Here is a 26,446-nt window from a genome sequence, read left to right as displayed (position 1 = left end):
AGCAGCCAATCACCCCCTCCATGTATGCTACTCATCTTCTGGTGACTATAACCCAACCTCGTCTGCAATACAACATGTTAGCCACTCTCTCGCCATTTCCCCCAAGCCTCTGCCCCTCAGTTCCTGAGTCCGTACCCATGCCCCCACACCTGCCATAGCCCCCTTTTAGTTACCATGCTCCCCCCCCCCTCCTCCTCTGTGCACTCAGTACGGTGTGCACCACTCCTGGGCCCCATCCTGAACTGATCTATTGCTCCTTCCTAAATGTATCACGTCCTCCTCCACAGTTACCTCGCCGCCTCACCTGGGAAGATCCGGATCTCCTGCTGTCTTCCCCAGGCCTCCCCAATGCACATGCACAGAGTCCAGAAGGACGTGGCATGCCGGGAGATGTAGTCATCTTTTTGCTGTAATGCTTACGCACCCTACTAGTCGCAAACTAAGGGTCACACCCTCGGCAAAGGCAACAGCCGTAGAATGGGCGGTGTCCGATGTCATGACGCATTTAGGCAGCGTGTGGCGACAATGGTTTCTCCGTGCTATTCCCGGAGAGCAGCAGAGGGTCCGGAGACAAGAGGATACACCAAGAGGCACCGGAAACCATCATTTGCTTATAAAATCAATAGTTAAACGTGTGACATTAGACATTTTGCAACTTTCCTCCTTTTCTCAATGTGTGCGGTTTATCATTACTATTTAAGGGAACCATGGAAACAAATATTAAACCTTGCATTCGCGAGTGGCAGTGAGCTTAGAATGCTGCTGGTTCCTTTTCACAGAAAAGGACCAGCGCTCCCTTCGGCCATCTTTTCGATGTCACGGGCGGGGGCTCAAATAGCTATTTCCTGAACTCAAAGCAGTACTTAACTTGTAAATAAAACAAGGAGGGTCCATCCTCTAACTCCTACCACTGCAATGCCTCCTTCCAGAAAGGAGAACGAGGCAACAATGACGAGAAGCGCAGGCACAAAAAAAAAAAGGGGGCGGGAACAGCTACTGAATCCCTCCCCTCCAGGACTCCGTGACCGGCCTCGTGGTTGCCATAGCAACATTTCTGGAAATCGGTTTGCGACACCAGAAGTCAGGTAACGGAGTCCTGAAAAGGAGGGATCACAGCCGGACAAATCATCCGGACAGGGGCATTGTCCAATGGCAGGCCTCCGTTTCGCGAGGCCTGCCAATGGAAAAAAGGGGCGTGGCTTCACGCCATACTGAAATCCCCTGCTCACAATATCTCTTTGCCTGCAGCAGGGCATGCCCTGCAATGCAGGCTTTGACCTAAAAAGTGAAGAAACGTTGTGCACAATCCTAACCTAACGCTGGGTCGGTTTGAATTTCTGATTTAATTTGAACATTTTTTACATAATTTTAAGCCATTAATGTTATACACATGCTGAATCACAGACCTACTTACGACCTGAATGCCAAGCACTCTTGTGAGTCAAGCCCTTTCTCTTTTTCAGGAACATTGCCAATTATCGTTTTAGTTCACAAAAAAGGGGCAGTCTTAAAAAGGACAAGAAACCCTGCCCTTGTAAAATTGGCATTTTATTGTTTAATATCTATGAGTGGTGTTAGTCCTAATAAAGTGTTTCTTTATTAAGACATTTAACATTATTTATATAAATCACTTTTTAAATTAACAATGTCAACACTAGTAAATGGGACCAAAAAGTATTCATTACTTAAAAACCAAGGTCCTGATTCAGTTTCGACCTATGGGAGACATCCGCCAAAAAGTTTACTCAGGTTTAACGTCCAAGGAGATACATTGGTGAGGGCATTCTTTTCACTCACACCCATGCCAGACACTGAGGAATATCTACAAAAACAGATGTATGGGTGAATCATTAGGCCTCAAGTACGAAACCACATGATTACTTATTAACCTCTAATTACTCAAAAACGGAATCACAAATAATCTAAGAAAGCATTAGAGAGATATGCTGCCCAGGAATTAATTAATTTGACCCCACAGAGTGCAGATATTAGAAATTACGAATATCCTAATTGTATTATATTGTATTGTATTGTAATTGCATTTGTATAGCGTTTACTACCCCTGATGAGGTGCCAAAGCACTTTTTTGGCGAGTAGCACGCTACTCCGGTACCCATAGAGGATTAGTGTTGAATTAGTATGGTAAAACATGCAAGTACATTTTAAGTGGTGGATATGTTAGTCAGTTCTTTGGATTCAAAAGGATAGCAGAGGGATAGAAGGGAAAGAAAGGTTTGCATTCATATAGCGCCTGTTGTCCCTGATGGGGTGTTGAAGCACTTTTCTGGCGAGTAGCAGGCTACTCCGGAACCCATAAAGGATTCGTGTTAAAAATTTGTATTATGAAATATGAAGTAATTTGAGTGGTGGTTATGTTAGTCAGTTATTTGGATTGAGAAGGGTTGGGGAGGGGTAAAAAAGAAAAAAAATGTGCATTTATATAGCGCTTGTAACCCTGATAAGGTGTTGAAACGCTTTGTTGGTGAGTAGCACGCTACTCTGGAACCCATAAAGGATTAGTGGTGAATTAGTATAGTGGAATATGGAATTAGAGAAGTGAACATGCATGTCTGTTATTTTGATTGAAAAGGATAGTGGAGGGATAGACGAGTGAAGGATTTCTTTTTTTAGGTCATAGCAGTAGGAAGAGGATTTTGGATGAGTAAAAAGGGGTTTTGGAGGGGAAGAGTCAGAGGGAAGAGTTTAGGTACAGTAAAAGAGGTGTCAGAAGATGCAAGGAGAGGTAGAGTAGGAGAGAGTCAAGAAAGGGTTATTTTGGGGAACATAGTAGTGGTATGACATTTGGGATGAATGAGAGAGTGGGTGTAGAGGATATAATTATAGATGTATAGGGTGAGAGATAGGGTAGTAAACTGGAAAGAGTAGTAGAAAGAAGTTTGAGATGAGTCAGAAAGGTGGGCTAGAAGATATATTGAGAGAAGTATAGGCTGAGAAATATGGTAGTGCATTGGAAATGCTAAATTAGAAGAAAGTGATTAATATATAGATCCAGAAGTACATTGAAAGTATATAGATGCTAAAAGGAGGTAAGTATATGCAGACTAAAGATATTGATAGAGGTAGCGGATGAGAAATAGGGTAGTGCATTGGATATGCCTTTTCAGGAGAAAAGTAACAGACACACAGATCCACGTACATGGAGGTACATGGATGCACAATGGAAGCAAGTACATGTAGACCTGGACTGCAAATCAGGTTAAATGGAAGCAGTCACAGGCAGGAAAAGCCAAAAGTTTAAACACAGAAACATGGGATAAATTATGCAATCACTGGCAGGTTAAAACTAAAATTTTAAACTGTAACAACCACAGGCAAGTCAGTTAAAGAAATTTAAAAAGAAAAAAATAAGATGATGCAATCACAGGTAGGGAAAATCGTTTTTAAAACAGTTTTAGGAAAGAGACAGCACTAGTCTCACCGGCGTAGCTAGAGGGGTGGGGGGGGTTGGGGGGGAGCGGTCCGCCCCAGGCGGCACTATTTTTGAGGCGGCCGCGGCACTGGAGGCCCGTTGCGGCCGCAGCAGCCTTTATTATTTATTTGTGAACACAGAGTCCAAACCCAAATAAATTATAAAGGCCGCTGCGGCCGCGATGGGCCTCCAGTGCCGCGGCACCGGCCCAGTGCTTTAAAAATTGCCAAAAGTCCTGCGTTTGTGTGTGAGAGTGGCAGTGCGCTCTGCAGCACCCTGATACCTGCAGTCATGAGGGTGAGCCTGCAGCTATACAATTCACCGGACATGCACCTTACCTCAGCATGATTAATCACCACGTTCATGACGTTGTGACGCCGGCGCCACTTGTTACAGGCGGGCGGGCTAGAGTTAAAATAAAGCTCGGTGCAGCAGGTACTGATTTTCTCACTGCGCACTGTATTAAAATTGCTCTCTGGTAAGCCTAAGTGCGCTCGTGTGATTTCTAAAGCGCAGCACTTTCAGGTAGTGGAAAGTGCAGCGCTTTGTTTTTTATAATATAATTGTATAAGGTGGCAGGGCAAGGGCGGCTCATTCACACATTTCCGTTCTTTCCCTGAAGGCTGGCTGGTGTGACAGCTTCTCTCTCTCTCTCTCTCTCTCTCTCTACGGGAGGGTTGGGTCGGTGCACGGACAAATGATTGAGGAGACGCAGCTACTGCATTAATTGTTCTTTGGAACAAGGGCTTTCTAATGCCAAAGAAGCTATTAAAAACAAACTAGCGCCAAACTAACTTTTTGTAGAAGTTCCTGGGTGTTATCAGGTCCTCCTTCCGTTGTCCAAGACTGTAACAGGATGTTTCAATTTTCTGCCCGCCAGCGGGCCCCAAGGCATCGAGGAATTAATTGCTGTTCCTCTGCAGTCGGTGTTCGAGAATCGCTCATCACCTGTTCACCTGTTCACCTCATGACCTCAACACTATCCTGTTCCTGTGCCCTGCCCAGGCAGTCAGAGCCCAACTAGTGCCCCGGACTCACCATGCAAGCGTGAGTCTCGTAGTGAGAGCAGGTGTCACAGATTGAGGATACAGGGCACGACGGCTCGCTGTCTGACTCTTAAGAGACAGGCTAACGATCTTGCTGTGACACGCAGGCAGCTCCTCTCAGTGGATCATTCAATCAAGAGACCACACCAGGTAAGTCAGATATTAATTTAATAATCCGCTCCTGAAATTCAAAATGTTGATTAAGAAAATGGTGAGGGGACTCCAGCACAGCATAGCGCCTTGTAAATGGGTACACTAAAGTTGTCTGTGCTGTAAATGCAGGCCATCTCCGAGTTTTGTCTGCACTAATAAATCATCAAAACTGCTAGTTTAGTTAAAGGGTTTAATATATTTGCTTGACAGTGGTACTACAAGCAGCATGAGACTTGCTTAGTCAGAGATAAGGCAGATGATTAATATCCACGCTGGAGAGCTGTCTGTGTCAGACTTTTGTCTCATGGCTGTTTTCACTCACTATTAAGTAGAGCAGAGAGTTTATATGCATACTGCAAATAAAGTTACCACTATATTGTATTGTAATGAACTGTATTATATGTAGATAGCACAGTGGGTTCATTCTTTTGTCACAGAGAACCCTTTGATGTTTGTGGTTCACCCACACCTGAAGCTGAGGTTGGGGTGGTAGGTGCTGATTATTTAAAAATGAAATAATTGCTTTAAAAGCATATGCTACTGAGTTGGACTTTTATTGCTCAAATCAGTGTGATTTCCGAAATGTGTCTGTTTCATTGGACTTCATTGCATGATTTTGGCCGCAAGAAAGTGTAGCTCTAACTGTCATACATTTAGTTGTTAAATGTCTTTTGTTTCTTAAATCCACTGAATCTATGAAATTTCACACATAAGCAATCTGAAACATTAGCAGCTATGCTCAAATGAGTGTAATTTCTGACATTTGTATGATTCCATCGTCTTCACTGCTTTATTTTTCTTGCGGGAAAGTGTCACTCATAGTGGTTGGAATGTCACTCATAATTACACAGAAATTATGAAAATGTCACTCATAGCAATCTGAAACCTTGGCAGCTATGAGGAGTGACACTTTCTCATGGGCAAAATCACTCAATAAAGATGAAGGAAACCTGTAAATACCAGAAACAGGTGCAAAGCAGCTGATCTTTACAGCATGCATTTTAACCCTATATGCACAATTTTATGGAGAGTCAAAACTGCTACTAGACCAGTAACTATTGAGCAGGGGCTTTTACACCCATGTCCAAGTCCGTCATCCTGTCTTCCTGCTCAGCCGCAGGTGCTGATGAACCACAAGTAAGAAAATTATCTCCGTCGCTAAAGCAATAGCCCACTGAGCGGTCTACATTAAATACAGTTCCTAATGTCCTGATGTCAAGGTACACAAGTCTCATGCAGGAACGTTTATACCCAGGCACACCACCCTGTCTCCCAGCTGAGCCGGAGGTGCGGCTGGACCAAAAGTAAGAAAATAATTGCTGTTAGCGGTAATACTACGTGTCTCTCGGACCTCTTTCAAGTGCTCACCGTCCTTTTTCCCCAGCACCCCCCCCCCCTCCCCCCCAGGGGCGGCAATCTAAGGGATAGCCACAAGCTCTAGCTACGTCTGCCTCCTTACCACTTCCTGGACTCTGCTCACTGCAATCTTGGGCACAGGTAGGCTACAACTCCTATTCCTTCAAATGGAAATATCATCCACCCTACCTCCAATCGCAGAAGCTGATAATTGAGTCACTTTGTGGTGTTTAGCAATTCGGGCACTAAACACTGTGAAACAACTGTCACTGAATAAACCTTCTGTAGTGTCCAACAGTGGAATAACTAAACATTGACGAAACGTCTCAACATGTGCTTTAGAGTTTTTTTCGTGGGCGTGGCCAGCAGCATGGCCGAGTAAGACGTGTGCTGGCGTAGCTCCCGGCCACTTACACCGATCTGACGATTATATGGCGGCCTAAAGTCCTGAAAGCGTGAATTTTGACTTCTGTGGGGGTCTCTGCTCCCCCCTGAAAGCAGTGAATGGTGTGCGAGTGCTTTGGCGGCCCGTTTCAAGCGGCGGAGGCGCCTGGAGAGCGGACCACTATACGTGACCCAAGATGGCGCCGCCGATGTGCTGAGGGTAGCCCTGGACCTGGCGGAGGTACTACCGACTGCCGGGCGCATTGCAGCTGAGGTGGAGTGTCCCTTCTGCCCGGTGGGGGCTCCGATGGCCGACTGAGGCTCCGACGGGCCGCTGCATCTCCCGGGGAGCTGGTGGAGTGATCGGAGGAGGAGCCGTAGCCGGAGCTGATCTGCCGACCCATCTGGGGCCTGCCGTGCTTGGAAGGCGGGCCAGCCCTGACTTGCGTGGCGCGGCCTGCGGGGGCTCTGAGGGACCTGCGTTGGGGACCGGATCCGGGGAGCCATTGACGTCCTGACGGCTCATCGGGGCGAGGCACAGAGAGGCAGGTGAGCCCCTGGCATCGGGGGTGGCTGGAGGATCCCCAGGGTGGGTGGTGAGTGGGGGGTGAGTGCACGCCGGGCCGACTGAGAGACCTGGGAATGTTCGCTATCCCCCACCCCGACCATTCGTCTACGTGCTGCTCTGGCCACAGAGTAAGGAGGCCTTGTTTGAGGGGGAGACTGTGTAGAGCGCCACACGGGGTGGAACCCTCCATTGCCTGCGCAGCCTGGGAGTGCCGACTTGAGGGCCGTCCCCGGGGAGAGGGAGGCGAGAGGCTGGGGCCTGGAGGTCGTGGAGTCATGGAGGGTCGCGGTTGGCGGAGCCCGCCCCGGGCTAGAGGTGCCTGTGAACCGGCGCTCAGTGAAACACAGGGGGCATACTTTTGGCCTCAGGAGCGGTTGTGGAGGCCTTGGGGAGTCGCAGTGCTTACAAAAGCGGGGCCACCATTAATGTGCCACGGAGTTTAGGACTGGAGGGGCCCGGCGTTCCTGCTCTTCCCCCCCACTCTCGCCCACATATTGCTGTAGCGTGGTGGATGCTGACAGGAGTCGACATCTGGTGGTTCTCTGGTGGCGGCTAGAGGCACTGGCCATATCAGGGGCCCGGGACTGCACCTCCCTTTAGAGGCGGAAGCGGTGCTGGGAATAGTGCTCCCCTCACTGGACCGAAGCAGAGACTGCCCATTGAAGGACATTGGTGACGGGGAGTGGAGGTTAATGCAGCGCTAGATGGAAGTCGGAGCATTGGGGCCCTGCCTGCTCTGCTGGGGTCACTGAACGGGAGACTCGGCGGAGAGAGTCTACGCGGCTCCTGGATGACGAGCCTGCGGGAGGTGTGTGCGGACAGTGACTTGCACAACATGGGCAAGAAAAACATGGACCCTAAGTCCCCCCGGCAGGGAACTATGGACCGGTACACAGCGGCCCCCCATGGAGGATGATTCCACCTGGAGCAAGATTGGACACTGCCCTGCTTTCTGAACTTCTTGGACAGAGACATGATTCTGCGGGAAGCTAGAAAAATGGAGGAAATCCATCTTGAGAACGCCCAAATCATGATTTTTCTGGATTGCAGTCGGGAAGTGCAGAAGCAGAGGCGCTCCTTTGACTCGGTTAAGGCGAAACTGAGAGACCTCCACGTTTAGTACATGCTTCTCTTTCCAGCAAAATTGAAAGTGATTTACAAGGAGAAAACCTACTTCTTTCAAAACCCAGAAGAGGCATGGCAGTGGCTGGAGGAGCGCCCCCCCCTCCCCGACTCGCCATGCATCTGACCTTCAGAGGACATCCGCTGTGGAAAGACCCGGGGAAGGCCCGAGGGGATCACCAAAGCCACAGAGACTGAGGCAGCGACACGGCGGCCTCAGCTTGGCAGCTTACCCCCTGTCCCAAATCTGGGAAGGAGCAGAGGAGACGGTGGAGTGTGGCTTCACTTGACTCTGGTCGACCATCGGGTTCCCCGTTCGGCTGCTTAGCCGGAAAAGCGCAGTTGAAAGGGGACTACGAGCCCAGAGGTACATCATCTAAAGGAGAGGAGTTGGAAAGACACTCACTTCATCCACTGGTGGTGGCAATACGTGATATGGAACTGTCTGCTGATATTCGTGTGCCTCTATCACGAAAATGACTGTACCACCTCGTGCTGTCAATCCATTTTCTATAAGTTTATTAGTTATGGTTTTCCTTATGTTGACCGGAATGAGGATAGCATCTCGGTCATTCTGTGGGAGACTTGTGTCATCCTCCATTAGCTGATTTGCTAATCTCAATGCCTCCCTATCGTCATCACTGTCTGGCATTTTACTGTCAGAAAGGTTTTTTGTTGCAGATCAAGTTTCAAGGAAACAAAAGATTAGGTGCACAATATTTTTGGAACACTGTATGCTTCAATGTTGACTAAACCAAAAACTCTACATAGGAATCTCTTCCTACTAAGTTCTGGCGGATTTTAACCTTTCACCCATTCCAGACGTCTATTGGAGTATTTTACGGGAAAAAGGGTCTGTGTGAAAAAGCACGACTGGGTTACTCTAACGTCTTGCGTTAGTTTTATTGCCTTACCAAACGTTGGGCGCCATGTAGTGTAGTTTATTTTCCCTATAGGCCCTGCGCATTGGAATAACATAAACAGCAGTGTAGACGTAGGACTGAGGTCTTCTAGGTCTATACTGACTATGTTAGACTAAATTTAGGTTTGCGCCAGCTAGCTCAGAGGTCACTGGAAACTTTCTTGAATGAATAGGAAGGGATCAGCTTCCCTGGCTCAGACAAGAAGGGATTCAGCTTCCGACAACCGCATAAACATGACAACTTTGCTCCCTTAGAATAAGAGTAAATCTATAGAGTCGTGAAAACAATAGACAGTCATTTCACTCAGTCAGATGTGCATTCTTAGTTTCACCAGAGTGCAGTTAAGAGAGAGACGGGCGTTTTCAATAAAAGGTATTATTTATTGAGCAGTCTTCCTTCTCATGCAAGAGAAATGAATTGCCACAATTGCAATACCTAATATAAAGTAAAGTACGTACATTAAAAGGAGTATTATGAAATAATACTGTAAAAGCATTGATATGGTTTCTTAGCCATAAGACACTTTAAAATGGATAAAATATATACATACATATATACATAGGCTAACGTCCTCAACTGGTGCTTCTAAACTACTCCTACCTAGGTGTACCTGACCTAAGCCTAATACGTGGGAAGGAGTAAGTAAGTAGCAGTTTAAGTTAAGTAGGTTTGTTGCCAAGGATCTGTTCAAGAATTCTCTCTAAGGGTTTAGTCAGCACTGTACCTGGGGAATAGAATGTAGGAGGTCTGGTATCTCTCTCTCAGGACTCGATATCCCAGTCACCCGCAAGGGTAGGCTGGAAACGCCGGAGCTGGATTTTCTCGGCAGGAGAAAAGACAGCGTCTTTCTCAGCACGTCAAAGAGGAAGGGCAGCGTCCGTGGGCTTCTCGCGTCTGCTGGGCTCTCGGAAAGTAGATTAGCTGCTCTGCTCCAAAACCACCACTGTGTGTTTGCTTAAGGCAACGTTGGTATATTTATACCTGAAAGGTGCCGAGTTTGACGTAAGGTTTGGACATAAGACGTCAATAAAGATGTCACTAAGAACTGGCCTTTCGTACAGTGCTTGCAGGAGTTCTATTACAAATCAAAACAAAGCAAGTGGGGATTTCCCAGGTTGCTGGAGGTTTGGTGTGTCGAAAGATCTCGGTGTTCTCTCTAGGAATCCAAGGAAGTAGCTTTTGCTGTGCCTTGGACTGCAAGGGCGATTTACTAAAATATGGATCTGATTCTTATGCCATTATAGGGATATTATTGATTATAGCCGTACAAGGGCATAAAGTCACAATATTGATTTGGGTTCCTAGATAAAACACATCCCCCACTCCACGATTTTATGTCCATAATTTACTTAAAACTAAGCAATAGTAAACATGTAAACGTGCATGTGTATTCCATCCCACCCCAAACATACATTTTTGCATTCGAAATGGAGTACGCAAAATACATGAAAGATTATTGGTACTGTACGTTTTTTTTTGTTTTTTTTAAGCAGTGTAATCATTCAGAAAAAGAAACGCATATATATTTAGCTGAACGATTCGCGAAAATTACACATGAAATGTCTCTAACTACAGAAGAGAAGGTCGAGACTATTTCATCACATATAAATGCAATTGCTTGCTCTTGTGCTAGAGTGCGAGGTAATATTTTGTCTCTAGACCTACTAAAAATAGAAGCTCTGTTCTTTATGAATAGTTCTACTTCAAGCAGAGTACAAGTGCCAAAAAAAGGTAAATATTTTGAAATTTGAAAAAAAAAAAAATTGTTTCCAGGGGAAAAAATAGTTCTAAAGTTTTTCAGTAGCTTTTGTTTATCAAAGCTGAAGGCCGAATTCAGAGTTCTGGGGAACGCTGTGTGCCAGCTTGCTTAAAAAGTTATTCTTTCTGTTCAGGGGAGAACATCATTTCAGACAGATGTTCAAAAAAACAGTCTACAGCTTCAGGTGAAAGTTCGACCAAGTTTGAAAATGCTGCAACAGTGCAGTTGTGAGAATGATTGCTATCATCGATTTCAGGATCAGCAATGCTCACAGAAGGTCGTACCTGGGTGATGTTGCTCTCATCTCTTGCTTCACTCCCACCTAATCGTAGTGGTGTAGTTTCAACGAATGCCGTCATCAGGATTGGTAACCGCTGGGGACAACACGATGCATGAGCCGTTACAGGACTTAGCAAAGTATCGACATCCATTGGCACTGCTGATTGTAGTGTAAGACAGGTGTCTAACACGCATTCTTCTCCGCATAGCATACATCGAAGCACAGGTAAGATGCAGTTCTGCCATATAGGTCTGAATGAAAGAAACCAGGTCATATTCAGATCTCTTAGCCGGGCTAATCCAAGGACTTTAGTTATACGGTCCCGATAGCGTATAGCTAGGATCGTTTCTTCCATCGTTGCTGGAGTCATGTCTGCGTTTTGGCTTGCCATATCGGAGCAGAAGAGTCAAAAATAAAATTCCTGCTACGAGACCCAAAACTAGTGGTAGGCCACCAAAAACCGAATGGACAAAATTGGGAAAGATGCCCAGGACTGCTTCGAAGGGTGTTAACAGTACCGAAAAAATTGTCTTAAATACATGTGAGATACCACTGGCATCCGACATATTTAGGATTTGGCTTAACATTTCTACGAAATGCACGGGGCAATTGTTTGATAAAAGCGCATGTATCTCTGCTGTTGTCCTTGCAACTTGGAGATCATACGTCTTTTTTGATTACGTGATAGGCACTGTTGTCTGCAAAAGCACAGACTTCATTCTGCTTAAAGTATCAATTCGTATAGAAGAGATATTAAACGGAGGCCAAATCGTCGCCTCTGATTCTCCAGGGCCGTTTGGATACAATGCTTGCATACACCAAGTGACCATGGAACTAACGCTTACGAGATATGCTTTCCCTGGCACCATGCCACAACAGCTGTGGTCCGTTATTAGAACGCAACTCCCGTTAGAAAGTTGTCTAAAGAATGACTCTATCTGTGTTGCAGGTGTGCCGTGCTGGTGGCATGAAAGGTTATTTGAAGTCCCCTCACAGGCCCCATGCAAATGAATACCTTGGCACAGGAGTATACCGCTTAGTGATCGTTTACAATTATTTCCACTAAGAAATACACTCTTATTTTTGTCACTATAACATGTGTGTGTATAAGGTAATTTCCATGATGACTTAATGTACCCTTTACCCAACCTTTCATACTGGCCTGCTGGTATATACTCTTGGCAATTTTCAAATTGGAAAGTTGTTATCGGAGTTGTGATTATTGCGTGCATTATCCATTCAATGACAGGTCTTTCTGACATTGTCAATGGTAATCTCTCAAGTTTTTCAATGCTCAGGATTGTATAGTCTGCTCCTTTCTGTGCCAAACTGATTTGTTTATCAGTAAGGTTAAAGATAGAGAATAATGACGTTGTGATGATTAAACGCCATGGCACATAGCCTGAACGCAGGTTTTGCAACGTCCAGCCTAGCTGTACAATAGAACGTAATTGGGACTGACCATGTTGTAACATTAGCAAATCCTGGTCTATTATATCGATAGCAGATGATAAAATACTGTCCAGTGAATATATTCTGGAGGACAGAGTCATTAACCCATTGTCCACAACAGAAAGCGATTTTTCCAAATTAATACGATCAATTTCTCGTATTTTCTTTGCTTTCTCAATTTGAGTCACTTTCCAAGCTTCGTTGTAAGCAGCGTATATACTGGCCGCTATGAAACTTTTTTGACGCTGTTTGCGTGGTCCCATTATGAAATCACGCAAGTCAGCACCGTCTTTAAGTAAAGTCAAGTGTTGCTTAATTTCTGCCAGTGTGGATGTCTGTAGCCATTCAAGGCATAATTTCCCTACACTGTATGTTGTTACTATCCCTGGATGTTGTCTCTGGGAGTATCTAGGGTCTGGTCTGGTCATTTGTAACCCCTGTATTTTGTTCAGGAATCTATCTTGACAGTTATTTGTGTCTGTTGGCCAGATTAACCACTTTTTCCAATCAGGATTTGTTTTGTTTTGGTGTAAAATTTGGGATACGTCTATCTCAATATCTGTGGTTGTATTATCAGGTATTGGCTTTGGAATAGACGGTTTGTTTAAGTCTTTGATCTTGGCTAGGCCAAGACAGGTAGTCTGTTGAATGGTGTCATTCAAGAACATTATTTGTTCTGGGATCATGCAGGCACGAAATAAAGCTTTTAATCCTTGGACCTGCCATTCTTTTGTACCCCAGATGGTTTTTATTTCAATGTTCTTATTCCAGAAATCAAAACCAAATGTAATCATTTTTTCATAAAATGTTTCCGAATAAATCAGTTTGGTATTTGTCAGCATGTTTTTTGTCCCTGTTTTATCTAACAGTTTGTAATAGAATGTTTCAGCATCACTCGTGTTAAACCCTGAGAAGTATGGAAATTTCTCATAAAATGTTTTCGAACTGCTTTTAGGTGGAGTAGCACAATGTTCCCATTGATTATATTTAAAAACATTTCTAGGTTGAGCAGATTTATGCAAATAATGGTGTGCATAGTGGTTATAACAATACATCTGTTCATAGTTCGATGAACCCTGTAAATAGTCATGCTCTGTGAATTTTGCTGACAATACTAAATCTGACATCATATTATTTATACTTTCAAAGTCCCAATCATCAGAAAATGTACTTGGTTTTACAAAGTTACTTAATGAAACCTTAAACTGATGAGGATATTTCAGGATTTCGACCGGGCCATAGATTTCATAATCTGTTTTGTCCCAAACAACCCCGCCGGGTATTGGAATGGCTGTGACATTCACTGATGATAGTTCTCTTTTCTCGATGTGAGATGACTTGTGTGGCTTTAGGACCAAGTTGATGTTCTGACTTGCTGTGTCCATTGTACTGTATTTTCCCTCAATGAATTTTCCCAAACAAAGTACCAAGATGAGCCAAATGATGAGGAACAGTACACCTAACGCAATCCAGAATTCAATCCATGGGGAAATCAGATACGTTTCTTTAGGTTGTTGAAAGAGTTCTGATGCATTGTCTTTAAAAGTTTTTGTTTTTGGCAGTTCTTCAGGTTCGCTTTGATCTTCAGAAAAGTTATCAAAATGGATGAAGTAGCCAGATGCAGTTCTGTCAATTGTTGGGATTGTTTTTTCAATTTGTCTTTTATCAGCACATTCTGATGCTACAGCATTGTAGATTGGTGTTTCTTGACAAACTGTTTCAATTTGGGTTTCAAGAGGCACAAGTTCCATGGCATTGTTGCATAGTCCTTTTTTATTCACTGCAGGTTTATCAAATGTGATTAGTCTTTCAGTTTGAACCTCTTGGATATTAGCAAATTTGGGTATTCTGCTATTTCTTGGGAGTCCACTGGGCCTACTATTTATTATTGGCCACATGATTGTGGTTTTACCAGGTCGATTGATACAACTCGGTTCTCCTTTTTTCCAGCAAGGGGCGGTAGTACAACTGATCTTGTTCCGTTGACAGCCAAGACAGGTACTGCTTTTCTGTAAGAAGGCCCAAATTCCTTCTTAACCGCGATCTTTTCTCTGACCAGATCCCCAATCTTTGGAATCCAGACAGGTCTTGCTGGGACAGGTGGTGTATCTTCAGTAGTTGTTGGCTGTTGCTTAAACTTTACGTTGCTCAGGGCTTTTCTTGTTTCATTTAAGTCCTGTAAAACAGCCAAACGATCTTTGATGTCAAAGCATTTTTTCTTATCTTCTACCACTGAAGCTTGACTATCTAAATCCTGAATAAACATTCTAGTTCCGAACAATAGTTCGTACGGGCTGAAACCTTTTAGAGAATTTCTTGGCTGATTATTTAGACTACGTTGGACACTTATTAAATGTTGGACCCACCCATCACCCGAACCTAATACCTTTGCCGTTATAGATTGCTTTATGTCTCGGTTTTTTCTTTCCACAATCCCATTTCCCACAGGATGGAAGGGACAAGAGTACTGCAATTCAATGCCCATGCTGGTCATGGCCTCCTTATAAGCTCGAGAGCTAAAAGCAGGACCCTGGTCACAATGTAGCATGGCAATTGCGTATGTGCCGAAAAAGACTCGCAAATCTTTTATAACAGTTCTGGCGTCAGCCGAGCGCTGGTGTTCTACATTTTTTGTGAATCTAGTCTTAAAAAGGAATTTAATGGGACGCTGGATTTTACGTATAGATAGCCTTTTGCTAACTATAAGAATGGCCATGGCATTACTCCGGTCGGTTCACTGCTGCGATCTCTGTTGCAGTTTGGACAGCTCTTTACAAATTTGTAATGTTGTAGGCTCATCCCCGGCCACCAGTATTCTGATTGTAATTCTGTCAGAGATTCTTTGATCTGTTTGTGCCTTGGACCTTCACCCATGTTTGCGTCTGCTACTACTAAGACTCTCCTGTTCATGTTTGGAATCACCCTATCCCCCATTCCAGGGATTCGAGCAAAAGAAATGGAGTTTGCGTCAATTACGTATGTATAATTGAGTGGATAGTTCACGGGTAGTGCTGCGCAGTTGCCTTTTGAAGACGTTTTTACCGCCAGCATCGTTTCCCCGTCTATGTATTTTTCTGAACGCTTTTTTGTGGCTACCGAAGCCCGTTGAGTTGCTTCCTCTAGGGCTGTATCAGCCAATGAATTCCCTGCAACGTGAATGCCATCATGTTGATGACTCAGTGTGTGTATCACGTGATTCTTTTGTAGTTCTTTCTGTAAAAGAACTACTTGTTCCGAAAGCACTTTATGCTTGATTGTGGCACCTGTGTCATCTTTGTAATCGCTTTGAACCCAGCTCTGCAAGTCATTATTGTAAGATTTTACGCAGAAAAGCAAATCGCACACTATTGGTGTCGGGAATTCACGACCGGCATTTTCAAGCGCCATCTTTAAAGATCTGATTTCAGCTCGCCGAGCCGAATAGTTTCTCAGTCATTCAGTTTTTGTTATTTTTGGTCTGAATTTACCACACAGGCAGCGACTTTTAACAATCGCGCACGCTGCATTATAGGATTTTTTTATCCACATCGTAATGTTGTACAAATCTGTCTGTGTAGATTATACAAGAGTACTGTTGGAGAGGCAGAATTTCGTTTGGCAGAGGATATTCTTCTTCATATTTCAAATAATTCAGTTTTTTCATGTTCGGGACATAATAGTATGTCACTTTTTCTGTATCAAGAGAATTTTCCCACTGTATCCATTTTGGATCTAGTGCCACTGTTTTTAGATTAGCTGGGCTGAATAACTCCTCAAAGGCTGATTCTGCTGTGAAAACAGTTATTCCTTTGCCTTTTGCTTGGGCTCTTTCTCTTGCTACAGCCGTCTGAGAACTGCCTTTACAGTATTTTCTGTAAGACTGAATGTTTTTTCTGCTTTTATGTACAAATGTGATTTGTAAGCTATTGGTACCGTTTCTCCCTCATTAGAGGTCAGGTACGTGAATCCGCTTCTTCCTGGGATGACTCGGATTACAAGGTTGCGTGTATTGTCACGAGTTTCTAATTTTGTTTTAGCTAACATGTCTGTTTGCAAGGATCTCAAAGTTTCTGTGTGTTTCTGAGTCCAGTTGATTGGTTTAAAATCAGGTTTTATTAATTCGTAGAGAGGTTTAACCCTTTCTGCATAATTTAGAATGTAAGTTCTTCCGAAATTCAGGAAGCCTAGTATTGATTGTAAGTTCTTCAGCGTTTTTGGTGCTTGGAGTACAGTGCACTTTTCTAAGAAGTTGTCGGCTAGGCTTTTGCCTTCACTTGATAATTCGTATCCAAAAATAGGACCATTAGATGGGCAATTCGGGACTTTTTAAAGTTGAACTTGTAACCCTCTGCTGCGAACCCAAGTATTATGGTGTTCACTCTTTTCAAGTGAGTATCCAAGTCATCATCTGTAAGATAGATGTCATCGACATAAGCTAATGCCTCATCATCATATATTTGTAGTAACTCTGTTACTCTGGCTGAGAATAATCCTGGGCTATTCTTGAATCCCTGTGGGAGTCTACAGAAATTTTTTGGGGAACCCATTATTGAGAAAGCGGTCAAATACCTGCTTTCTGGTGCAATATTTTGACAAAAGAATCCATTAGAAATGTCTAATGTTGTTTTGCGTTTTTTGCGAACTATGTTATTTATTAGTGCCGCACTGTGCAAATTTTGTACTGCAAATGTTTTGCAACACGAGTTAAGGTGTCTGTAGTCCAAGACTAGACAATATGAATCGTCTGGTTTGGAGACAGGAAACAACGGATTGTTCATTTGAGAGGTGCATGTTTCAGTCACCCCTTGGTATTCAAGTTGATCTAAAATCTCCCTGACCTGTTTTTTAGCTTCTTGCTTAATTGGGTACTGTCTTTGTGCAGTAGGTTCACTTTTTAACTGGATTTTGTGAGGAGGAGAGTCCTCATCCCATCCTACATGATTTTTATATAATGCAGGTGCTTGAGCTACTGCCCATTTTCTTGCATATATATATTTTTTGTGAATCGGAATATGATTTGAGAAGGTAGGCATAATCATTTCTTCGCCATAAGGGCCCTCCCCGACAAACTCTGGTGGCCAGTCTTTCTCAGCTAATAGGATGTCATAGACTTTTAAGAGGTTATCCCAAAACAGACCCCTTATTTTCCTAGTCTTGTCTCATTCTATACGCAATGTTATTTCGTATATTTTATGAGGTTCGCTGACTCTGGTATCTGCAGTTTCCACTTGAATGTATTCATTCGTGTCCACTGTCTCCAGATGATTCATCAGGATCTTGCGAGCTATGCTCTCTTCTGCTGCGCTGTCTAGCATTGTCTGTGCCCACTCTCCGTTTTTCAGCTGTGTCCTCAGTATTCTCGGCATGTTCGATTACTTTAATACTGGCTACCTTGCTGGCTTTCTTGGAAACTGTAATTTTTTACTTTGAGCAGGTTCCTTGTCTTTGGACGTTGCGTGCTCTTCCCTTTGTTCTGACCGTCCTCTTCTTTCCGATTTCTGCAAGGAAGTCTGAAAAGATCGAGAGGGACGTGCATCAATATCTTGATATCTATCAGGTTTTTTCAAATTATCCCTATTTCTAAGGTTGTACCTTTTCTCAGAGGGCTCCCTTTGGGGAGACTGGTGTTCTCGGTTCGGAGTTCTTTCCCTCCGCTGAAGAGACCTTCCTCTTGACTGGAATCTTTTTTCTTTTGGAGTGGATTGTTTATTTCCATCCCAGTTCTTTTTTGGAGTGTTTAGATTATTTTTAATAAATAATTTTTCAGGATTTTCAAGTAGTTGGGGTTTTACCGGTTTACCACCCAAACTATCTCTACCTAGTTCTTCATAGGATTTTTCTATGATTCGGGCAAGTTCAATTGGTTGATCTGTTATATCTGTTTCTTTCTATTTTTGGCGGATTGCCACAGATGCTGCTTCTCCTTTAATGTTGGCTAATAATATAGCCGAGACCTGCTTGAAGTCTTTTATTAATTTCATACCAAGAGTTAAAGCATGTTCAGGACCTTATTCATTTTGAATCTGTCTTAGTACATCTGGTATTACCGCCAGAGATGGAACACCATGTGTTTTTGTGTAAATGGAAGCAAAGACTGTGCCCCAAGTGTCACAGTCCTCCACATGTGGTGCGACCCCCATTGGAAGGCAGATAGTCAGAATTCTGTATTTCTCACTAGGGGTAGTATTCGGGAATACTGCCTCTATTTGAGTTATCTTTTGTGCTAGCCAAAATGGAATGTGTTCCAGTTTTGTGGGTGTTTTACCAAGACACGATTGTATGTTCTGTGGTGTAATTTTATTTGTGTTCCCCCGATGAGAGGCCAGCTGTGGGATGTTAATAGCTGGTTGGACTGTTGCAGTCTGCATTACATATTGGACTAACTGTCTGTGAATTTTAATTAGTAATTTTAGCTGGGCTTAAAGTTCCCGGTCTGAAATTTTTTCGATGTCTGGATGTGGTGTGTAGCTGGCTAGTCGCGGCCACGTTGCTCCTGGTCTACCTAGTGAACCGAGCCTGGTTATGTGATTATTATGTTTTAGGGCGCCTTTAAACCAGAGCAGGTGCTCTTGGTAATTTAATGGGATTTCAATCTCCTCGAAAGGAGTGTATTCTTCCGGGGGTTCCTCTATTTTGTAATAGTGGAACTCATGTGTTGTAGGGTTTGCCGCTGGAAAGTTTGTCCATGAATAGAATACCTCTGTCTGCCGATATTCGTGTGCCTCTATCACGAAAATGACTGTACCACCTCGTGCTGTCAATCCATTTTCTATAAGTTTAATAGTTATTGTTTTCCTTATGTTGACCGGAATGAGGATAGCATCTCGGTCATTCTGTGGGAGACTTGTGTCATCCTCCATTAGCTGATTTGCTAATCTCAATGCTTCCCTATCGTCATCACTGTCTGGCATTTTACTGTCAGAAAGGTTTTTTGTTGCAGATCAAGTTTCAAGGAAACAAAAGATTAGGTGCACAATATTTTTGGAACACTGTATCCTTCAACTTTGACTAAACCAAAAGCTCTACATAGGAATCTCTTCCTACTAAGTTCTGGCGGTTTTTAACCTTTCACCCACTCCAGGCATCTATTGGAGTATTTTACGGGAAAAAGGGTCTGTGTGAAAAAGCACGACTGAGTTACTCTAACGTCTTGTGTTAGTTTTATCGCCTTACCAAACGTTGGGCGCCATGTAGTGTAGTTTATTTTCCCTATAGGCCCTGCGCATTGGAATAACATAAACGGCAGTGTAGACGTAGGACTGAGGTCTTCTAGGTCTCTACTGACTGTTAGACTTAATTTAGGTTTGCGCCAGCTAGCTCAGAGGTCACTGGAAACTTTCTTGAATGAATAGGAAGGGATCAGCTTCCCTGGCTCAGACAAGAAGGGATTCAGCTTCCGACAACCGCATAAACATGACAACTTTGCTCCCTCAGAATAAGAGTAAATCTCTAGAGTCGTGAAAACAATAGACAGTAATTTCACTCAGTCAGATGTGCGTTCTTAGTTTTACCAGAGTGCAGAGAAGAGAGAGACGGGCGTTTTCAATAAAAGGTATTATTTATTGAGCAGTCTTCCTTCTCATGCAAGAGAAATGAATTGCCACAATTGCAATACCTAATATAAAGTAAAGTACGTACAGTAAAAGGAGTATTATGAAATAATACTGTAAAAGCATTGATATGGTTTCTTAGCCATAAGACACTTTAAAATGGATAAAATATATACATACATATATACATAGGCTAACGTCCTCAACTGGTGCTTCTAAACTACGCCTACCCCGGTGTACCTGACCTAAGCCTAATACGTGGGAAGGAGTAAGTAAGTAGCAGTTTAAGTTAAGTAGGTTTGTTGCCAAGGATCTGTTCAAGAATTCTCTCTAAAGGTTTAGTCAGCACTGTACCTGGGGAATAGAATGTAGGAGGTCTGGTATCTTTCTCTCAGGACTCGATATCCCATCACCCGCAAGGGTAGGCTGGAAACGCCGGAGCTGGATTTTCTCGGCAGGAGAAAAGACAGCGTCTTTCTCAGCGCGTCAAAGAGGAGGGGCAGCGTCCGTGGGCTTCTCGCGTCTGCTGGGCTCTCGGAGAGTAGAGTAGCTGCTCTGCTCCAAAACCACCACCGTGTGTTTGCTTACGGCAACGTTGGTATATTTATACCTGAAAGGTGCCGAGTTTGACGTAAGGTTTGGACATAAGACGTCAATAAAGATGTCACTAAGAACTGGCCGTTCTTTTTTTATTTTTTTTATTCCTCATATACCAATTTTGGGTGCTCTAGAAGGGGATCCTCTTCCCCCCCCCCCCCTTGACATCTCGATGTTAAGGCCACATGATTTGATGCCAGTGGAGGCAGGAAAAGAAACCCCCCTCTAGTGTTTACTGTTTGCTTTATCCACCTCAACCTCTGAAACTTGGCGGCCCCCGAATTGGTTGAGGACTAAGCACCAACAGTACCCAGGTGAAATCATAGGAATACTCTCATCTGTTCCGCCATGCCACAAGGAGCTCCCAGATGTTGAACTCTGAGGAATTATCACTGGCCGTTCTTACAGTGCTTGCAGGAGTTCTATTACAAATCAAAACAAAGCAAGTGGGGATTTCCCCGGTTGCTGGAGGTTTGGTGTGTCGAAAGATCTCGGTGTGCTCTCTAGGAATCCAAGGAAGTAGCTTTTGCCGTGCCTTGGACTGCAAGGGCGATTTACTAAAATATGGATCTGATTCTTATGCCATTATAGGGACATTATTGATTATAGCCGTACAAGGGCATAAAGTCACAATATTGATTCGGGTTCCTAGATAAAACACATCAGGCTGACTGAGTACTGACTTTGTGGCCATGGAGTACGCAAGTTGGAGACCCCCTCCTGCTTTTTTTGTTCTTTGGGATTGATTTTCTTTGTGGTTTCTGCCTGCTTGTGCTTCTGCCTTTACATGTTTCTCTTTTAGAGGTTTAGAGCGGGTTCTTCATTTTTTGGGGTTGAGACGGGGTGGGAGACAGACCTCCTTCAGCTGGACAGTATTATCTTGCCTCGAGTATGGCAATAGGACTGGAAGGGAGGGGGTGGGGGTGTGGTGGGGGGAGCTCTTGGGGTTATTATGCAAGGCTATTGGGGAGGGGAGGGAGGGCAGTTTTGGAAGGGGGTTGGGGGAGTTTAATGTTATCTTTTTAAAGCATGTCACAGATAGAAGTGTTCCATACACCTACATACCACACACCCAAAACCAACCGATGCTGCAGCAAGCTGGGACTGATGTTTCCTGAGGTGGTGGGAGGCCCTGGGGCTTCTACACAAGATAATGGCACAGCCAAAATTGTCACATGTAATGTGAACGGCCTAGGTAATAAGATAAAAAAGAGGTTGGTCATGGCCTTTGTTAAGAGGGCGGCCTGGACATAGTCCTGCTGCAAGAGACACACTCACATGGCACGAGATGCAGGTTTCTGGCCAGGGGACAGTACAAGGTGCTGGCGCATGCAGGAAACACGTCGGGATCCAGAGGGGTTGCCATACTGCTTAAGAAGTCCCCCCCCTTTTACTTTTACACGTGCATGGATGAACTCACAAGGCACTTATGTGGGGATCACGGGAACGTGGAAACGCCAGAAGATCACGGTAGCTTCTGTCTACGCGCCACCCAAACTTCAGGCTAAAACCCTAGCGGGGGTCGCTGATATCCTTTTAAATTTGCCAGACACGCTGCAAGTGGTGGGGGTTGACTTCAATGATGTTATGTATGCCCCTCTTGACAGGTCAGGTGACCGGACGGACCCTCAGGCACAGCCCCCATTGGCGAGGTTCATTGGCACTTTTGGGCTGACGGACATATGGAGATGGCTCCATCTGGACGCTAGAACTTACTCTTTTTTTCTCGGGGGCACATAAGGTGTATTCTAGATTGGACACCGTCTTCCTTCCCCGACATGCTCTTAGCACTGGTGATCAGGTAAAATATCAGGCATGGGAAGTCTCGGACCACGCGCCACTTTTGGTGACAACAGGGACGAGACATAGGTCAGGAGGTAGGAGCTGGCGACTGATGGCATGGGATCTCCAGAACAAGGACCTGCTGCGGGGACTTAGGGCTGACGCGAAGGTGTACTTTGACGAAAACTTGGGATCAGTGCAGTCAGGGGTGACCGTGTGGGAAGGTTTTAAGACAGTCATGCGTGACAGGGCCCAGAATAGGCTAGCGTGGGAGAGGAGAAGAGTTCAGGGTGAGCTACACGACCTGGAGACGCGCATCTTAGAACTCGAACAGCAGCACGTGACAGATAAATCGACACAGTCCCTCAGACTACTACTAGACGCACAACACCATTACAAGGCACTGGCGATGGATGAGGCCAAGACGCAGGCACAGGCGACCCTGCATAGTTTGTATGACGTGGGATATAAGTCTGGGAAATTATTGGCGTGGCTGAGCTGTAAAGAGCAGAATGCGAGATGGGTGGAACAGGTGTTAGACGCACTAGGGTCATATCAAGCGGACTAATGTCCAGATAGCGCAGGCATTGCAGCTTATTATAAAGAGTTCTGCAAGGCTAGGGACCTGGGCTCGATAGCGGAGGTAGGGCTCTATCTGGAGACCATTGAGACCCGCGTCTTAGCGGAAGAGGATCAGGCGAGTCCAGAGGTAGAGATAACAGTCACGGAGCTTAGAGAGGCCCTAGCGAGACTTCGCCTGGGGAAATCTCCTGGCCGGCACAGTTTCCCCGCAGTATTTTTAAAAAAAACGGCGGACCTACTCACTAATCATTTGCTGGCTTTGTTCGCGGGGGCGGTTCAGGAGGGCGCGCTGCTGCCGGATTTACGTATGGCCACAATTGTACCTATCTATAAACAGGGTAGGCCGCCAGAGGAGTGTGCGTCCTATCGCCCCATATCACTTCTGAATGCGTAGGTCAAACTCCTGGCAACGATTCTGGCGCTGTGATTGAGACGCGGGATTTCGGCCCCGGTCCACTTGGACCAGGCGGGCTTTCTGCCCGACAGGGCAACCAGGCTGAATCTAAGGAGGAGACATAACTGGCTGAGGTATGTGATCGTGAGGAGCCCCATGTGTTGCTGTCGCTGGACGCAGAGGAAGCTTTCGATGCGGTACATTGGCCCTTCCTAGAAGGAGTATTGCTTAAGTTTGGTTTCGGTCTGAAGTTTAGGAAGTGGGTTAACCTCCTCTACACTGACCCACGAGCGAGGGTCAAAGTCAATGGGGTGTTATCAGCGTACTTTCCCATACAGAGAGGGACCCGGCAGGGGTGCCCTCTGTCTCTGCTACTGTTTGCCCTTACCATAGAAATAGTGGTGTGTGAGATAAGGCAAGAAACAGGGATCACAGGGTTTAAGACTGACCGGGGCGATGTAGTCGAGGAAAAAATCTCGCTTTATGCGGACAACATCCTCCTATATGTCACCCACCCAGAGGTTTCAATACCGCGTCTATTCACCCTTTTGGGCCGATATGGCTCCCACTCGGGTTACAAGATTCATTGGCATAAGTCTATCCTGTACAGCCCCAGGGGAGAGAGTATGGGGCCTACTTTACCGGTCGCGCTTCGGGTAACGGAGGAGGGGGTTACATACCTTGGGGTATTCATAACGAAAGACCGTTCAATCTCGTATCAGAGGAACATTCAGCGGGTCCTTGCAAATTTTGCTGGTGACACTGCCAGATGGAAGACCCTCCCCCTTATGATTCTAGGTCTGGCGGCAATGTTCAAAATGATAACCTTGCTGAGGTTCTTGTACGCCCTACAAAATGAGTATTTTCCCCTCCCCCCAACAGGTCTTCAAAGAGATAAATGGAGAACTCCGGGTGTTGCTTTGGCTGGGGAAGCAGCCCAGGATTACCCTTGAGACTCTAAAGAGGAATCAGTACAATGGGGGGGATCTCCTTGCCGAACATTGAGGCATATTACTGGGCGGAACATTTATCGCCAATAAATGATTGGCTCTGCTCCCCAGCGGATCACCCAACTTCTAGACTGGAGAGGGGGAAAATGATGCACCAAACATATTTGCACTACTTATATGGAGGTAAGGGAAAAGAAAGACTAATCTCAGCAACCTGTGTGACCGTGGAGTTGTGGGACAGGGCAACCCGGAGAATTGGATGGGTTCATAAACCGACGAAACAAACCCCGATATGGCATTGTACATGTCTCAAGGAACTGCATAAATTAAAAGGGTTCAAACGATGGGATGACATAGGTATCTCTGTTTTGGGAGATCTTCTAAAACGGGGAGTCTTGAAGTCCTTCCAGGCATTATGAGTGGAGTATGGATTACATAATACGCAATACTTGAAGTATGCACAGGTGCGCCATGCATGGAGCGCTGAAGGGGCGCTCTCGAGTCCGCTACCGGAGTATGCACCGTTGGACTTTGATTATTAATATACCAGACGGTTTGGGGAAACTGAAAGAGACCTGGGAAAAGGATCTGGGGGAAATGGAGACACTTGACTGGGAGACTGCCCTGATGCACCCTAGGGAAGTCGCGATAAAGTCCCGGCTTCGACTTATACAGTTTAAAATCCTCCATAGGGTTTATTATGATAGGCACCGATTACACCGGATGGGGCGGGCCACTGACTCTACCTGTCTGAGATGTGGGCAGGGGGAGGGCAACTTTTACCATACTATCTGGGACTGTCGTGTTATCCAGGGCTACTGGACAGAGATACTAGGTGAACTAAGCGACATATTGGAAACAACCTTCCTGATGGAGCCTAGATTTGTTCTATTGGGCATAGCTAACGAGGTAGACCTGAATTGCCCACTTTCGATTTTCCTCTCGCTGGCTTTGGTGGTGGCCAAGAGGGATGTGGCTCGACCCTGGGGCGCCCCTGCACCCTCCGCGAATAGAGGAGTGGAGAAGAGGTATGAACATATACATGGCAGCGGAGAGGGTCACATACAAAGCCAGAGGCTGCCCCAAGAAGTTCAATAGAGTGTGGGGGAAATGGAGAAGATACCATGGCCTAGACGGGGGACTATGAAGGAGAAAGGGTGGATCTACATGCTGTCCCAACGCAGGGGGTGGAAGTTATGGGCATCTAAGTGCTATGCAGACTTAGCTGGCACTGCTCTGTAACCACGAGTATTGTTTTGCTATGAGACATCCTGTGGAGGGTGGTGGGGGGATAGGGTGTGGTGGAAGGACTTATGTGACATGCTTGATATGTTTTATATGTGTTAAAAATGCAAATACATTTTTTTTAAAAAAAGCTTTTTTCCTGACATGGCAGTATTTAGAAGATGAAGAGTTAATAAATGGTGGATAGCGAGTGAGTAAAACAAAGTGATATTGCTTCAAAAGGAAAAGGGGAGTTCAAGAATTTGATACTTGCAAGATAAAGGCACATGATCAATTGAATGGAAAGAGGTTTTGCAAGAGCACAGTCCGATAATTATGGCTATGTAGAACATTTTAATGATTGAGTGCGAGCTGCGATAATTCTGAAACTTTAAATGGTTGGAAACTGAACTAGATAAACCAACAAGCAAATGGAACAGTTTCCATCCAACAATGAAAGAAATGCAGACTAAAATAATAAAAAGTTACTATAGCAATCAACTGTTTTCAAAAGGGTACATTGTCATCATCATCATCATCCTCAACATAATCTTTATTCGAATTTATAGATAAAATCACAAAAGACAAATCATTTAATTTAAAACCAACTCATAGGATATCAGTATCATAGTCATTCATATTTTAAAAGTCCCACCAGAAAGCGCGCAAGAAAGAAAAAACTGGTGAAAGGTGAATCCAATAGCTGTAGAAAAGTAAGGCGGTGATAAAATTGTGTATGCTATTACATTGCCTTTTGCATACCAAGTTTATGTGAAGCACATTCTTTTTGTCCAACGAACTGTCTTTCATTACACAATAAAGATTTGCAAAGCTGTGCCTTAAACAATTGTAAAATAACAAATTTGTAGGTCCCTGACTAGTGTTAGATTTGACATAGAGGTTTATCAGAATATC

At 44.7% G+C, this 26,446-nt stretch overlaps 2 protein-coding genes across 3 annotated transcripts in view; one reads left to right on the top strand and one right to left on the bottom strand.

Annotated features, from left to right (window-relative positions):
* The window catches only part of TTC29 (tetratricopeptide repeat domain 29), a 1,168,725-nt gene that overhangs the window by 298,938 nt on the left and 843,341 nt on the right, over positions 1 to 26,446 (top strand). The window lies entirely within an intron of this gene.
* On the bottom strand, positions 1,717 to 14,371 carry LOC147728495 (uncharacterized). Its single transcript, XM_086962774.1, has 2 exons — positions 12,198 to 14,371; positions 1,717 to 1,822 (listed from the first exon to the last, which is right to left on the bottom strand). The coding sequence occupies exons 1-2, from the start codon at positions 14,369 to 14,371 to the stop codon at positions 1,717 to 1,719; spliced, it is 2,280 nt and encodes a 759-aa protein (XP_086818900.1).

The sequence above is a fragment of the Lissotriton vulgaris genome, chromosome 3_1, assembly GCF_964263255.1.
Source record: "Lissotriton vulgaris chromosome 3_1, aLisVul1.2, whole genome shotgun sequence".
Taxonomy (NCBI): Eukaryota; Metazoa; Chordata; class Amphibia; order Caudata; family Salamandridae; genus Lissotriton; species Lissotriton vulgaris.
The sequence above is the reverse complement of the archived record's forward strand: the minus strand, read 5'-3'. Positions and strand labels throughout refer to the sequence as shown.

Bases quoted from the DNA above. Each gene is read 5' to 3' on its own strand.
- LOC147728495 (XM_086962774.1), bottom strand. From the start codon at position 14,371: ATGTGGCCAATAATAAATAGTAGGCCCAGTGGACTCCCAAGAAATAGC. The intron at 1,823-12,197 runs GTATATACCAGC...CTGTTTTTGTAG, and splicing joins CAATTTGAAAATTGCCAAGA to ATATTCCTCAGTGTCTGGCA.